The 17,400-nt window shown below is 43.8% G+C and overlaps 1 protein-coding gene across 1 annotated transcript in view; it reads right to left on the bottom strand.

Moving 5' to 3' along the window:
• Positions 1-1,590: 1,590 nt before the first annotated feature.
• Positions 1,591-17,400, bottom strand: part of RAPGEF4 (Rap guanine nucleotide exchange factor 4) — a 220,628-nt gene continuing 204,818 nt past the window's right edge. Inside the window, exons 30-31 of the mRNA XM_065412928.1 lie at positions 3,623-3,677; positions 1,591-1,718 (exon numbers count right to left, since the gene is read on the bottom strand). Coding sequence (XP_065269000.1) covers positions 1,591-1,718; positions 3,623-3,677 — 183 coding nt within the window. The remainder of the gene's footprint in view (positions 1,719-3,622; positions 3,678-17,400) is intronic.

The raw sequence follows: 17,400 nt of genomic DNA, 5'->3' as shown, positions 1-17,400 counted from the left end.
CCAAATGTGAAATAGTTGTGGGTGAGGACAAAGTCACAAAGTTCAGCCACCAGGTTTGCCGTGACATTATCGGGGATACTGTTTATTTCTTGATTATTTCTGAATACTTGAAATTTATAAGGTTTCTAGCCTCACGCTGATTCAGAGGGGGAGTTTTCTCTGGAACCCCAAACAAATTAGCTAAACAAGCCTCTTTTCAAGCTGTTCAACTCCCAAAGATGGTGATGGGACTGAACAGGTTTAAATGAGGACAGAATTGACCATTGTGTGTAGAAACGGGAGGACCCCATTGCAGTTCAACACCTAGCAACGTTCAATTGAAGTTCACTCCACCAGCCTGCTAACAACATCTGTTTTTATGCAGGAATGAAGATTGGAGTACACACAACAGATGTTAAAGACAGTGAACAAATCTTTTTAAGCAATTACATTTAATTAAGATACTGCATGTTATTTACAGAAAACATACATTACACAATTCCTACACATAAAGTGCAGACTAAGTATAAAGACAGAAAAACTGTACTTCAATTACATGCTAAATAAAATAAATAAAAAGCAATTATTTTGGCACAATAGCTATTACATAAACAAATAAATACTCTAGAACATGATGAATTAACTTTTCTATTTACAGTCTATTTGAAAGTGCAAAACAATTGCTAAAAATTGAAATATTTGTAAATGTTTAAGCCCAGAAAGTATGTTTTAATAATCCACAACTAATTGTAGCTGATATTTAAGGTTATAATGTCCCGGAAAATATTGTCTTTGTGCATTTTGTGCTCTTTTGGAACCAGTCTCTTGCTACCTTTATGCTACTGATATTATGAAGCTCATTGCTTCAAACTGAAATTTTCTAAAATCCTGGTTGGTTGTTTAAGAAAACCTCAAAAGAAGTAAAATTACAAATATTAATCTATTTATAATTCAAAACATGGCAGTTCAGTCCTGCCAGGGTAACTTAAATGGCCAGAGTGCTTTACAGTTGTATGCAAATGTGGTTAAGGTGTGAAATTGTTAATAATACATGTAGTGTTTAATAAGTAAACATTTTTTTCCAATAGCTCCCTGAATACCAAACCCTGGAAATATACCATTGGACCTAGCTTGGGCCCAAATTCTGCCACTGGTTTCTTACATACATCTCCCATTGAAGTTAATGTGAACTGAACATGCAAAACTAATGGCAGATTTTGGCCTCAAACTGGATAATAAATCTTAAAATATTGTGTTTTTAATTAGAGAAAAGAAACACTGCTACATTCCTTAGAACTATTCGGAGTTTTTGGTGCACGTTTCACCAGCTCTTCTAGCTATTTTATCTCTTGTTTTTATTTTCACTAGTTACAGGAATTTTGCCTCACCTTAAAATGAATGAACAGTACCCAACGTGCACCCTCACAGTTACAATGTATAAACTCTTCATTAGTCAAACTTCTCTGAGGGCTGGTATATTGTGTGTTACCTAGGATTTTAGAATATGTTTTTGCTTATTTTTGTAGTGGCAATGCAGTAGCAAAATAAGTGGAGTTCTTAATAGATGACCTTGACTGGAAAAAAATCATTTCTTGTAGTCACTTTAAATGTTTATGCTCGACGTGGTTCTAGTCGGTGAGACATCTGTGATAAAGTTCTCTGGTTGTCAATCACATTTAATTGTCGTACATAGCTCCGTACATCCTGATGGTTCTTATTAGTTAGAGCTGCGTCAGGATCTGAAGAAACAGAAATGATGTAAGATTGGTACACGTGGTCAAACAAAAGCCTGAGTAGAATATATAACTCTTCTTTTCAGAACTCTACTATAAGTAAACTCCAGATATTGGTGCAGTAAAAATAAAATGTTTAGAAATCTGTCTTCCACTATTTTCCTCCACTTGAATTCACTCTCCCCAGAGTATTTTATATTTTTATTATCTTGTATTATTTTCCCCATAGAATAACTCTGCTTCCTGGTGTCCTTGGCTACATTCTCTCAAATTGATGGCCCTTGGGTGAAGTTTTATACCTAGCTTAATACTCAATAGTAATAATTACACAGCTAGTTGGTATAGTTTAACAGTTTAGTAATATCTACTGTTGACCTAGGAGAGCTCACACTGGCCCAAAACTGTAAAATTGCTTTAGGTGCCCTTTATGAACCAATGTAGTCCTTAATTCATTATTATTTAACATTTGTAAGGTGGTGGTGTTTAGTGGCCAAGCAGCTTCAGACCCATTATGTTAGGTGTTGTAAAAACATATAATACGTGACAGTCACTGGCTTACAATCTAAAAGCTCCCTGGGCCAGATTTGTCAAGATGGAGATAGGCACCTAGTGGGATTTTCAAAAGTGACTACCACCTAACTGATTGGTTTCAGCAGGAGTTAGGTGCTCATATGCTTTTGAAGATCCCACTAACTGCTTATCTGCATCTTTAGATGCCTAAATATCTTGAACAATCTGACAGCATGTGCTACAGCAAGGGCTAGAAACTGAGTACATATCCAGGCTCCAGGTACTAGGGTGGCTAGCTTTTGCTGAAGCCTGTGCCATCACATCTACGTTGGTAGATGATAGCTAGATTAAAGTTAGCATGGGTACCCCTACCCACACTACCATCACACCTTCACTTGCAGTGTAGACAAACCCATAGGCAGAGCCTAAGCTACAACTTGATCAGGTAACACAATTGTAAAGGCATTAAACTGTGTCTACATGAGGTATAAGGGCTGTTTTAAATCAAGTTAGTTAACTTGATTTTTAAAAGCAATTTATCTAGACATTCCCTAAATGACCACACAAGACGGTAGCCAGGGGAGAATCAAGTCTTTTGTGTTTAATTTAATCACTTTTTACTCTAGTTATACAATATAATGTAATTGCACTGTATGCATCCCTGCAATATTTATTAAAGTATTGCTATATATTGTTCCATAGACTGGTGACTTCAGAGCTGAGTAACTGCTGCTTCACAGCAATATGCACTAGGTGCTTTACAAACGTTCACTCTTCTTTTAGAAAAGAAGATGATGCAGAATCTACACTGTGTGCAAACTAAAGGGTTTACTTTATTCTCAATGTATGTGCATATGTCCATGGACTTTAACTGAAGATATGTGTGTGTGTTTACATCTAGAAGATAATGAGAGTATATTTTAATTTCTAAATCATTTATATCTGAAGGTCTCAGAGTGCCTAATAAATCAAAATTAAAAAAGAGAGATGTCCCAGAGAGATGTCCCAAAATTAAAAAAGAGATATGTCCAATCGAGATGCTGGCTGGAACAAAGAAAAAGTTTAGTCAACATGAAATTCTGGTGCTAGGATGGAAAAAAATCTATCACATTATACGTGTTTCTTTTATTCTGCTTTCTGTGAAGAAGGATAGGAGGCTGCTGTGTTAAAAAGAAAATCAGAGACTGAGTGATGCTCTTTAGCAAAGTGAGGCTGAAATTATCCAGTCTGGTTGATCAGACCTCTGTCATTGTGCATGACCACAAAGTATGGTGAAACTATTGAAACAATAGCCTCAAAATGCATTATCCAGTATGTCTTTATCATCCACAACAAACTCATTTTTAACATTCCAATTACCAATGATAATTCTGACAATGCACATATTGCAATACACTTACTGAAAGATTGGCTTCGGCAAAATTTCACTGTCCTTACAGTGTTGGCGATCATACGCTGAAAAGAAAATGTATTTTAAGTGTCCTTCTTGGTGGAGGATGCAAACAGAAAACAAACATCATATTTCATCATTTGAACTAAGCACAGGTCTGAAGATACTGACAAAGTCAATTAAAACATATTCAAATGATGTTAAAGATTCAGAATTTTAACGTTGCCCTGACATTTTGGGTCTGATTCTCATTTACATGGGCCTCAAAGTGGGCATAAATGTGATTTCCATTTTCTAAGTGGTGTAAAGGGGCCTTAGTATAAGTGAGAATCAGTACCTTTAATATTTAACCTTGCTCCCATCTTCACACGAAACAAAAGTGTTATCCCAAACCCTCTGCACACGAATACTCAACTTTAATTTTAAGATCACTAGTTCCTAACAGCAAGGACATTCTAGAGCACATTCCAATAAATTACTGAGCACTTTAAGATATTTCAAATTTTATTATGGGTTTGAGTTAAAATGCAGCTCCACTTTGAAAAGTGGCTGTAAAAATGGCATCCTGGGGATCCATGTTTATTGATTTCCTGATGAAATGTGCTCAGTTTATAATTAAAAAGCTGATGGGTGGAAACCTGGCCCTACCGAAGTCAAGAGGAGTTTTGCCATTGACTTCAATGGCGCCAAAATTTCATCCAGTCCTGCAAATTCAACTTGGATTCTTTTCTTTTTCTACAGCTGGAGTTGAAACTTTTGTTGATAATTCACAGGAAGGAACAGAATCCAACTCAGTCCCTCCTAAATGTGTTTGCTTTGCAGTGGAAAGAAGAGTAAAATGTAGTAAAAAATTATTGCAGTCCCTAAAGTAAGCCACAATGACTCAATAAACATGGGGGGTAGATCTGATAAGGAAGAAGTGCCATTTTACAGTAATGTTTCAGAGTAGAACTGCTGCTGATTAAACAAAAAGCAAGGAAGTTGAAATCTAATTCTACAACCCCAAACTTAACTCACTGGCTCAATTGTCACCTGATAGATAATGTTCTCCTGGCTGAGCAAAGTATCAATTAAATTACAACTTCAGGAGTAAATCTGAATTTCCATAGTTGGGGAGTTTGAGTTAGGCATGAAAGCTTGTGGTTTAATTTACTTATTTAAATTAAGAAAAAGAAGTAGGAAAAAAGTTTCAAATGGCAAAATTGCTATTGCTACAAGGAATCTGAAGTTTGTTCACATGTGTTCCAACACATTTAACATGTTAAAACATATTCTAATAGTTATATGTTAACATACTTTCACAGCATATTCTCAACAGGCTGTTTTACATACACTGGAAATTAAGATGATCAAGAAAATGAGTAGTGAGAGAATTGTCTGGTTAAATTTAGATGCCTCGCAAAAGAAATCCATAGATTAGGCTTTTATGTGAAAATAAAATAGCTCTTAATCCAACAGCTCAGAGGAAAATAGTAAGCACTACCTCAGAACAGGCTTGTAACTGACATTTTTCATACACGTGAATGGAGTAATCTCAGACATTTTAATGCAGCATGTAAAGTATTCCAAGAGTGGCATGACTGTTGATCAGCACGAGAAATCTAATACCTACACAATATGTAACTAGCCTGTGATAGTGCCCAAGAGGTGCCTGAGTGTACATCACAACTTTGCCAACATTTTGGGGCATATGGACCAAGGATTATTTTTTATACTCTCTAAATAAACAGATGCAAAATTAAATAGATAAAGAGCCCTCAAGTAAAAATAATTTTTTTACCTTAGTTCTGTTTACACTTCTCCAAATCATTATTATTACTTGTCTAGTATTACAGGTGTGCATGGTGTTCTCCTTTAAGAGTTTACAATCTAAGGCTCCAATCCTGCAAATTCTCTTGCATGTTCTTAACATTAAGCACATGAGTAATCCAACTGACTTCACTAGGGCTACTCAGATACTTAACGATAAAGACATATCTAAGAGTTGTGCTGGATCAGCCCAGAGTGCACAGTGCCTTGTAGGATCAAGCCTGGAAGTCTAACCTAATCAAACTGGAAAACACTTGAGTATGCTCTGGAAACAGATATGTTACATACTTCTGTGGAAGCCATGTAGTTTTGGCTAACACATTTACTAGTGGTGTTGCTATTTTGATCATACTATTTCAGGAAATACTCCCTTAAAATAAGTACTTTCAGGAGAGGTATCATAGCATTGAACAAGGCTGGCTGACTAATGCCTTGATGCAGCTTCCAGAATTACTTCTTTTAGGGGAGGCACTTCAGAAAGTTCTGTCTTTCAAGATGATGGTTAAAGTTGCATGACCTGTATATTGCTGGGTGTTTGCTGGAAACATGCAGCCTTATCTTTCTGTACTTACAAATCTTCAGTGTCTTAGGCCTCACTTCACAAAAAATTTGAACTGAACCATGAAGTTTGGATCTAGAGCTATATTCAAACTTCTCCAAAGTTTGATTAGTTTTGGATCCAGTTTTATGGTTGAGAATCTTACCTTGCGGTAAGAGACAAGCATCACTGAAACTTTTTCACCCCATGTATTTTCTTTATTTTGGGGATGTTCTGTATATTGGAGTAACATTTGGGATCAGGACAACTCTATTGTGTGCAGTTCAGAAAGATGAAAGAAATCAGGAGTATGAGCTTCCAAAAGTTCTAACTCTAAGCTTCTCCCTTTATGGACTATTCAAAATTAGGAAAATGGAAGTTGTGCATTTAGCCTCTTGTTGGGATAGGAGTATCTTCTCTCACTGAACTGTCTGAAGGATTCCATTTTAAGGAGCGGTGTTGCATGGCTCTAAAGATAGTCTCATCCAATCCTTTTCATTCAGAAGGATGCAGGCAGTGATGCAACAGCAAGGATTTTGGAAGTGGGAGTTAACACAGCAGAATATGTTGCTTCAACCCAATGAGATGACCCCAGAAGCACACCATACATCCTACAAAAAGCCCCATTCACATGGCTCTTTGTATGTCCTGTACACTTTACAAGTATTGACACAAAAGGTGTGAGTTGGACATATCACTGGCTCATAAAGAAAAACCAGATTTATTTTACCAGTGCCTTGCAAATGTGGTGGATTCTCTTCTTTTGATCCATTAATAGTGGAGTTTTACTACATGTAGATGAAGGGTTGTATTACTGAGCAAACATTAACACCAGGGCCGGCTCTAGGTTTTTTGCCGCCCCAAGCAAAAATAATTTTGGCTGCCCTCCGTCCCAGCCCTGGGCTCCTCGCCACACCCCCCCCCCCGCCGCCCCAGCCCTGGGCTCTCCCCCACCACCCGCACCCCCCTGCTGCTCCAGCCCTGGGCTCCCCCACCACCACCACCTGCACCCTCCTTCTGCCGCAGCCCTGGGTCACTGGTAACTTGCTCCCAGGGCGGGTCATTCAGCAGGAATTTTAGGTGTGCACAGAACACAGACAGGATTGGTTCCCATATGGTTACAGAAGTGCAGTAAAGTGGAACAATTTTCAGCTTGTGTGATTGGAGGATATCTGGATGCATATTATAAGACTGTCCTAATAAATAAGGAAAAGTTGAGGTGCCTTTATTATTCTTTTGTTCCACTCTTTCTTTCTAAGTGATATTGCATTGGCAAATTCCTCAGTCTTCCCTTTAAAAGGCAATGGCTGTTGAAAATAGCAATTCCAGTCCTAATAACCACTGGGAAGCATTTCTTGCTCAATTTTATCCTACTTTTTCTATAGCAAGTTACAATGGATCAGTATATTTGATTTGGGAGAAATGAAGTAACAGCCGCCCAAACTGAGCTTGAGCACTCCTGAATTTTGAGGTGTTCAAATCTGGAAGGCAGGTGCTTGGGGGGGAGGGGGCTGTGGCTCCGCAGGGGAGCACGGCAGCATGTATGCAGCAGCGTGTCTGGCGCTGCGTGAAGCCAGACAAGCTGGTCTGAGTGGCACGGTAAGGGGGCTGGGGGGTTGGAGAAGGGGTAGGGGGTTCCGGGGGGGCAGTCAAGGGACAGGGAGCAGGGGGGGTTGGATGGGGCGGAGGTTCGGGGGGCAGTCAGGGGCAGGGAGAAGGGGGGGTTAGATGGGTCAGGGGTTCGGGGGGGAGAGTCGGGGGACAGGCAGCAGTTGGATAGGCATGGGAGTCCCAGGGGGTTGTCAGGGGACAGGTAGGGGGTGGGGTCCTAGGGGGGAAGTTGGGGCAGGGGTCCGAGGAGGGGGTGATCAGGGGACAGGGAGCAGGGGGGTTGGATGGGTTGGGGTTTCTGTGGGGGGCAGTCGGAGGGAGTGGATGGTGGCAGGGTGGGGCTACCCTCCCTCCCCGTGGAGTGTCCTATTTTTTGAATGTTAATATATGGTATCCCTACCCTTCCCAGGGCAGCTCTCCATTCACAGCAGGCTGCAGCATGAGGTCTCAGCTTCCTCACTCCCTCCCCCTCTTTCCTGTTGGTAGTGGCCAAGGGAATGCTGGGAAATGTAGTTCTTTCCCTGCTCCAGGGCTGGCTCTATAGGCAGGGAGCTAACCAAGGAACTACAGCTCCCAGGGCCCCCTGTTGGTTCTCAGCTCCCAGGCTGGATCCCTGCCGCCCCTGCAAATGGGCTGCCCCAAGCACATGCTTGCTTTGCTGGTGCCTAGAGCCGCCCCTGATTAACACAGAAGTTCAATTGTTAGCACCTTAAACTTTTCTTCATTTTGGGATTGTCTCAGGTTAATATCTCCAAAAATTAGCCTCTGTTTACTCCCTATGCTACGAAAGGCCATTATTGAAAAGCCATATAAACCTAAATATGGAGCCATCTGAAATAGAACCAACCATGTAACACAATAGCAACTGCTACTATCAGCATGCTATATATACACACAACAATACCGTTTCAAGTTTTATGCTGCCTAGAAGAGTGGCAGCAGGCCAGCACATTATCTGCTAATCCATTCCTAGTCTAGGCTTCTAAATTTTATAAATATTCATATATGCCATAGAAAACTACCAGGGGCTTTAGTCACACACTTTCTGCATAATCTTTATGTTCCAAAAATGAAAGAATGTTTACCCTTTTTTTGCATAAGGATCAGAATGTGAAATCCCTTTTGTTCATAACCACAAAACCTGAAAACCAATATGCACAAATTCTCTAATCCTCATTTCACACCTCAAGGATGAAGAGACTCAATAAAAGAAGAACCAGTGACCAGCTTTGTAGCCTGATGGTACTGTCTTGTGGTGCCATAGGAAGGTGGGCTCTAGGTTTCAGAGCCACCTTGCAACTTCTATTCCCTCTGCAGGTGCCACTACTGGTAAGCAGAGAGTGCAGAGGCTGCCAGGTAAATAGATCTCTGATCACACTGCCAGATGATTTAAGGAATAGTGTTGACATAATCTCCAAAGGAAGTGCATTCCCTGCCTTCCCTTATGAAGACATGATGCTGCAATGACAGCCACATGTACTCGGGTTATAGAGGGAATGGGAGGAAAGGGTGGTAAATAATGACTTTCAAATGAACCGTAAGGGAAAAGATAAAGACCATGTATGTATTGAATTCATTTGGGGACACAAATGTGGTATGGAATATAGCATCTCCACATGGAGAGCCAGCCCCTGGAGCCTCCCACAGAACAACCATTCTAGAAAAGGGCCTGCCTAGCATATCCCATCTATTTACAAAAACCCATGAAACTGTTTAAAAATTGGCAGGTACAAAAGCAGTACAACCTGTATGTAATATACTGTTATGTACTGGCTTTGTAGGTTGCATGTTGCCCTCTAGTGGCTATCCCACAGGGAGTAAACAGGAACTACTACTATTACTAGGGTATGTCTACACTACAGGATTAATTCGAATTTATATAATTCGAATTTAGGAAACCGATTTTATAAATTCGAATGTATTCGGCCACACTAGGCACCATTAATTCGGTGGTTTGCGTCCAAGCTACCATAGTAGCATCGATTTCCAGAGCGTGGCATTGTGGGTAGCTTTTACATAGCTATCCCATAGTTCCCGCAGTCTCCACCCCCCTTGGAATTCTGGGTTGAGACCCCAGTGCATGATGGGGCAAAAAACATTGTCGCAGGTAGTTCTGGGTACAGCCTCCCCCTCCCTCCCTGAAAGCAACGGCAGACAACCATTTCGCGCCTTTTTTCCTGAGTGAACTCTGCAGACTCCATTCTGCATCAAGCATGGATCCCGTTGTGCTCCAGAACGCAGTCTTGAACATTATAAACACCTCGCGCTTTCTCGTGGAGTTTATGCTTACACAGGACCAGAAAAAAGAGGCGAGGAGGAGGAGGCGGCGATTGCAGCGCAGCGACCAGCGTGATGAGGACATGGACACGGACACAGAATTCTCTGAGACCGCGGGCCCCGGTGCTTTGGAGATTATGATGTTAATGGGCCAGGTTATAGGCTTGGAACGCCGATTCTGGGCCCGGGAAACAAGCACAGACTGGTGGGACCGCATAGTGTTGCAGGTGTGGGACGATTCCCAGTGCTGAGAAACTTTCGCATGCGTAAGGGCACTTTCATGGAACTTTGTGACTTGCTTTCCCCTGCCCTGAAGCGCCAGAATACCAAGATGAGAGCAGCCCTCACAGTTGAGAAGCGAGTGGCGATAGCCCTGTGGAAGCTTGCAACGCCAGACAGCTACCGGTCAGTCGGGAATCAATTTGGAGTGGGCAAATCTACTGTGGGGGCTGCTGTGATGCAAGTAGCCAAAGCAATCACGGAGGTGCTGCTACGAAAGGTAGTGACTCTGGGAAATGTGCAGGTCATAGTGGATGGCTTTGCTGCAATGGGATTCCCTAACTGTGGTGGGGCAATAGATGGAACCCATATTCCTATCTTGGCACCGGAGCACCAGGGTACCCAGTACATAAACCGCAAGGGGTACTTCTCAATGGTGCTGCAAGCACTTGTGGATCACAAGGGACGTTTCACCAACATCCATGTGGGCTGGCCGGGAAGGGTTCATAACGCTCGCGTCTTCAGGAACACCAATCTGTTTAAACGGCTGCAGCAAGGGACTTACTTTCCGGACCAGAAAATAACCGTGGGGGATGTTGAAATGCCAATTGTTATTCTTGGGGACCCAGCCTACCCCTTAATGCCATGGCTCATGAAGCCATACACAGGCAGCCTGGACAGGAGTCAGGAGTTGTTCAACTACAGGCTGAGCAAGTGCAGAATGGTGGTAGAATGTGCATTTGGCCGTTTAAAAGGTCGCTGGCGATCCTTATTGACTCGCTCAGACCTCAGCCAAACCAATATCCCCATTGTTATTACTGCTTGCTGTGTGCTTCACAATCTCTGTGAGAGCAAGGGGGAGACCTTTATGGCAGGGTGGGAGGCTGAGGCAAATCGCCTGGCTGCTGATTACTCGCAGCCAGACACCAGGGCGATTAGAAGAGCACACGATGAAGCGCTGCGCATTAGGGAAGCTTTGAAAACCAGTTTCATGACTGGCCAGGCTACAGTGTGAAATTTATGTTTGTTTATCCTTCCTGAAAACCCGCCCCCTTTATTGACTCATTCTCTGTAAGGAACCCACCCTCCCCCTTCCCCCAGCTTGCTTTCAAAGGAAATAAAGTCACCATTGTTTAAAAATCATTTATTCTTTATTAATTGATTATAAAAAGAGGGAGAGAACCTGAGTGGGGTTTGGGAGGAGGATCAGCGGGAAGGAAAAGCCCAGTAAAAAAAGGTTAAGAAAATGGCAGCCTTTTGCTTGGGCTGTCCACTGGGGTGGAATGGGAGGGTGTACGGAGCCTCCCCCCCCGTGTTCTTACACGTCTGGGTGTGGAGGCTATGGAACATGGTGAGGAGGTAGGGGGGTTATACAGGGGCTGTAGCGGCACAGAACCTGAGTGGGGTTTGGGAGGAGGATCTGCGGGAAGGAAAAGCCCAGTAAAAAAAGGTTAAAAAAATGGCAGCCTTTTGCTTGGGCTGTCCACTGGGGTGGAATGGGAGGGTGTACGGAGCCTCCCCCCCCGTGTTCTTACACGTCTGGGTGTGGAGGCTATGGAACATGGTGAGGAGGTAGGGGGGTTATACAGGGGCTGTAGCGGCACTCTGTTCTCCAGCAGCCGTTCCTGAAGCTCCACCAGACGCCGGAGCATGTCTGTTTGCTCACGCAGCAGCCCCAGCGTTGCTTCCCGACTCCTCTGATCTTCCTGCCGCCACCTCTCATCTCGAGCGTCTCTCCTCTCCTCACGTTGGTCCCTTCTGTCCTCACGTTGGTCCCTCATGTCCTCACGTTGGTCCCTCCTGTCCTCACGGTCACTGGCTTCTTTCCTATACTTGCAAACCGTCTCCTTCCACTCATTCAGATGAGCTCTTTCATTCCTGGTGGATTGCATGATTTCGGAAAACATCTCTTCTCTCGTCTTTTTTTTACTACGCCTTATCTGGGATAGCCTTCGGGAAGGAGGAGGGAGGCTTGAAACATTTGCACCTGCTGGAGGGAGTGAAAAAAGGAGAGAATTTTTTTAATAGATACATTTTTCAGAACAATGCTTATACTCTTTCACGGTGTATACTATTCACATTACATAGCACATGTGATTTCTGTGCAAGGTCGCATTTTGCCTCTTAATATTGAGTGCCTGTGGCTTTGCTGCTAGAGATCACAGACGCAGGTCGGGGCAACAGAATTCACCTTGCATGCTGCCATGGTAAGCCACTGTCTTTAGGCTTCTGCGCCCTGCTTTCCCACATACCAAGCAAAGCCCGTTGTGCTGCAGTTTTCCTGTTAGCTTGTTTTCTGCTGCTGAAGGTTAACACCCCCCCCCCCATCCAATTCTCTGGGATGAGTGCTTTCTCCCTCCCCCCACCGCGTGGCTGGTATCAGGGAAGATCCCTGCAGGAACCAAACTAACACCCCCCCCCCCACCCGCCATGAATTCTCTGGGATGAGTGCTTTCTCCCTCCCCCCACCGCGTGGCTGGTATCAGGGAAGATCCCTGCAGGAACCAAACTAACACCCCCCCCCCCCCACCCGCCATGAATTCTCTGGGATGAGTGCTTTCTCCCTCCCCCCACCGCGTGGCTGGTATCAGGGAAGATCCCTGCAGGAACCAAACTAACACCACCACCCCCCACCCGCCATGAATTCTCTGGGATGAGTGCTTTCTCCCTCCCCCCACCGCGTGGCTGGTATCAGGGAAGATCCCTGCAGGAACCAAACTAACACCCCCCCCCCCACCCGCCATGAATTCTCTGGGATGAGTGCTTTCTCCCTCCCCCCACCGCGTGGCTGGTATCAGGGAAGATCCCTGCAGGAACCAAACTAACACCCCCCCCCCCACCCGCCATGAATTCTCTGGGATGAGTGCTTTCTCCCTCCCCCCCACCGCCTGGCTGGTATCAGGGAAGATCCCTGCTAGCAAAACGCGAAAAGCTCTGGGCCAATCCTCCCCCCCCCCTTTGCACTTGGCTAAATGCAGGGAAGGATTTCTTTTCAGCCACAGGCAAACAGCCCAGTAGGAACGGCCACCTCAGTCCCCTTAATTAAATGCCCTTATTTCAACCAGGTTACCCTAAGCGATATCACTCTCCTGAGGATTACACAGCAAGATAAAGAACGGATGTTGCTTGAATGCCAGCAAACACCGGGACCATACGCTGCCAGGCTCTGTCAGGCAATGATACCAGATTACTTGCTACTAGCATGGCGTGGTCAAGTGTCCTACCATGGAGGACGGAATAAGGCTGCACTGCCCAGAAACCTTGTGGCAAGGCTTTTGGAGTACCTCCAGGAGAGCTTCATGGAGATGTCCCTGGAGGATTTCCGCTCCATCCCCAGACATGTTAACAGACTTTTCCAGTAGCTGTACTGGCTGCGAATGCATCCCAAGTGCTCAGGGCAAATTAATCATTAAAAATGCTTGCTTTTAAACCATGTTTTATATTTTAAAAGGTAAACTCACCTGAGGTCCCTTCCATGGGGTCATGGTCTTGGGTGCTGGCTTGGGAGGCTTGGGAGGGTACTTCAGTCAGGGTGAGAAACAGTTCCTGGCTGTTGGGGAGAACGGAGAGCTGGGTGCTCTCTGCCAGCTCGTCCTCCTCCTCCTCCTCTTCCCCTTCCACGGAATCATCAGGTGTACCTGATGAGATTATCCCCAGCTCGGAATCCACAGTCAGAGGTGGGGTAGTGGTGGCGGCCCCCCCTAGAAATGCATTTAGCTCAGCGTAGAAGCGGCATGTCCGCGGCTCTGACCCGGAGCGACCGTTTGCCTCCTTTGCTTTTTGATAGGCTTGTCTGAGCTCCTTGACTTTCACGCGGCACTGATCTGTGTCCCTATTGTGGCCTCTCTCCATCATGCCCTTGGAAATTTTTTCATAAGTTTTGGCATTTCGTCTTTTCGAACGCAGTTCAGCTAGCACTGAATCCTCTCCCCATATAGAGATCAAATCCAGTACCTCCTGTACGGTCCATGCTGGTGCTCTTTTTCGATTATCAGCCTGTATGGTTACCTGTGCTGATGAGCTCTCTGTGGTCACCTGTGCTCTCCACGCTGTGCAAACAGGAAATGAAATTCAAATGTTCCCGGGGCTTTTCCTGTCCACCTGGCCAGTGCATGCGAGTTCAGATTGCTGGCCAGAGCGGTCACAATGGTGCACTGTGGGATAGCTCCTGGAGGCCAATAACATCGAATTGCGGCCACACTAACGCTAATTCGAATTGACAAATTCGATTTTGGCGCTACTCCGCTCGTCGGGGTGGAGTACAGAAATCGAATTAAAGGGCCCTTTAATTCGAATTAAATGGCTTCGTTGTGTGGACGGGTCAAGCGTTAATTCGAATTAAGGCAGCTAAATCCGAATTAAAGTCGTAGTGTAGACCAGGCCCTACTAACAGCTATGGGACTTCTCCTTTGCCTCAAAGGGTAGAGGCTTGTTTCTGGAGTTGAGAGATAAACTTGTGTGAGGTGCCTAATTGTTGCATTTGTGGTCTACTACAGTCCTCTTCACTACTGCTTTACCTTCCTGCAGCTCCCAAATTGTATGTTCTCAACCTTGCAACAGCAGCACTTATACAACTTCGCAAGCTAGTTCCCCCCGATAATTATGACTTTGTCTTCATTGCCAAAAAAGGTGCATTTTTACAGTACGATAGCTAATACATGTTATGTAAAACTTCTAGTGGAGATAAGGCACAGACAGCTTTTACTGCAATGTAGTTAGGTGAGATCAAATCTGGGTAGAGGGTACAATATTGACTTCGTCTAGCTACACAGCACTTTTCTCCGCTAGGATTTTCAGCAAGATAGCAAACACATGGTAGTTACTGTAAAAATAGAACTTTTTGGCAGTGAAGACAAAGCCTATAAGGCACTAGTAATGCTACTGTTATGCTAATAATTCAAACATCTAATTACTGACAAAAATATTGATCATGGCCCCATAAACCCAGGGGCCAACTCCTGCTATCTGCTGCCCCCTCCCAGCTTCCCATAACGGTATTAGAAGGACGCACAAAGAGCAGGCTGTGATTTAGTACTTTAGACTTGTGAGAAAATAATGGATGAAAGAGTTCTCACAAGTCTGAAAAAGTGTCAGTCTTTTTAAAAATACAGTTGAAACATTAAACAGAGATGAGAGTGAATAAGAAAGCTGTGTTGGTTGGAAGGATGTCATTTATTATGCTATTTCCAGTCTGGGTGGCCAATTACAAGCAGACAGTTGTCGGTAACCTATCAGCTGTTGGGACTGAAACTCTTTGGTGAGAATTCAGACATAGCGCTGTAGTTACGCCAGAAGCAGAGGAACATCCCTTTTTGGAATTAAACAAGGATTTCAGTAGGGATCATCAAGAGATTTTTATTTGTAAGCACAACAAAAGTTAAAATCTCCTAATCAGGATGGATCAAAAGAAACTGTTTTCCAAAGGATGAAGAAATTCAGGACAGATCAATCATTCTTAACCATCAGAAGCAACTAGAGTTAATTATATAGCTAGAAATGACAAATCGCTAGATATGGCTCCTGGAGAAAATCTCCCACTGCCTATTTTCTGGTTTCTATCTAAAACTACATGAAAGTAGCAGAATATTGACAATGGTGTTGCTCAGAATTTATACCAGTGTAAATTACAGCAGAATTTAGCCAGTAATATGTGACTGCATAGCCTTGTCTTCACTAGGAAAAAAAAGTATTTTTTAGCCTGTGTTAGCTAAGACATGGTAATTAACATGTGATCAGGCAGTTGTAGTTGTAACATGAGTTAAAAGACTGAGATAAACAATAGTCTCCCTCCCCCATTTATTTATCTTGACCTGATAACACATGTAAAAACTACAAACTGCCTTGTCCACACTAGGATTTTACAGTGTGTTAGCTAGCACATGCTAAAAAAAAAAAAAAAAAATCACCTTTTTTCCTACTGTGGACATTCCCTTTTCACCAGGTGCCTTTTATAGCTTTGCACTAACCTGCTCTCTCTCCCATCTATTAAAATTTTTTCTCCTTCCTTTCCCAATTTCTTGTCTCCTTCTCTCTCTGTGTCCTCTTCTTGTCTTTCTTCCTATGTTCTCTCTTCCCCATGCTTTCTCCCTACCTTCCTAATCTGTCCTTCTTTCCCCCTCAAGATCTTACTACTTTCACTGTGGGTACGTCCACACTGTAATTTCCAGCCTAAGTAGAAATTCCCACACTAACTCGGATCGAACTAGCATGCTAAAAATGAGTAACCGCAGCCATGTGAGCGGTGGGAGGGGCTAACTGCCAGAGTACGTACCTGGGGTCTCCCACAGGGTTGTACTCAGGAGGCCAAAACATAGGCTACATGCCAGGCCAGTGAACTGAGATATGTGGGAGAGCTTTGACTGGAGGCTGCATATTGCTTGAGAGAGCTGTGTGTGTGGAAAGAAGCATCAGAAACACTACAGAAGCAGACAGAGAAAGCAGCAAGGAAGCCCCAGAGACATCCAGAGAAGTGCTTGTAACATGACCCTGAGGGTATGTCTAAGCTGCAGATGGCAGCGTGCTCCCCAGCACAGGTAGATAGACACATGCTAGCTCTGCTTGAGTGAGTGCACTAAAAGCAGCAGTGCAGCCAGGGCTAGTTGCCTGAGTACAAACCCACCGGGGCCAGCCCCCTGAGGTACGTATGTGGGCAGCTAGCCCAAGCTGCCACCCTGCTAACCCGACAACACTGCTACTCTTAGCACATTAGCTCAAGCAGAACTAGCATGTGTCTGTCTACCCGCACTGGGAAGCACGCTCCCAGCTGTAGTGTAGACATACCCCAAGAGAGAGCACTTTTGGGTACAGTGTGGGCTGAAGAAGAGGCTTGGAACTGTGAGCACACAAACTGTTTTCTGTTTGATTCTTACTGTGTTCAGGGGAACAGAACTACATCAAAGAAATATGTGACTTCATCATCTATTTCCCCTCCTGTCGAAAACAATCCACAAGACCCTAAATATTGGATAACTGCTTGGGTCAAAAGGGGTAACACTGTATTGCTGTATAAAACTACCTCTAAAATCTTCTGCTACTAATAATAAAACCAGGTTGTGGAGATACATGTTTGAAAAATTCCTTCTTATGGCTGGCAGACTCTATAAGTCTTGAGACAAAAAATGGTATGAAGTCAGTCGTCCATTTGGAATCGACAACTGTATATTATAGCAATAGGCAGCCAACGTACACACATACACACATAAAATCTGAATGCTGTCCTGATTCACTGTTACAATAATTAACACCACAAATATATATATCGTCACGGCAGAAGGTGTTAATGTTATGCACGTTATGAGTCATCAATATATAAGCATTCAGTATGAAACCGTGCA

Source organism: Emys orbicularis, chromosome 11, assembly GCF_028017835.1.
Source record: "Emys orbicularis isolate rEmyOrb1 chromosome 11, rEmyOrb1.hap1, whole genome shotgun sequence".
Lineage (NCBI taxonomy): Eukaryota > Metazoa > Chordata > Testudines > Emydidae > Emys > Emys orbicularis.
Note: the sequence above shows the minus strand (reverse complement) of the source record. Positions and strands in the feature narration are given on the sequence as shown.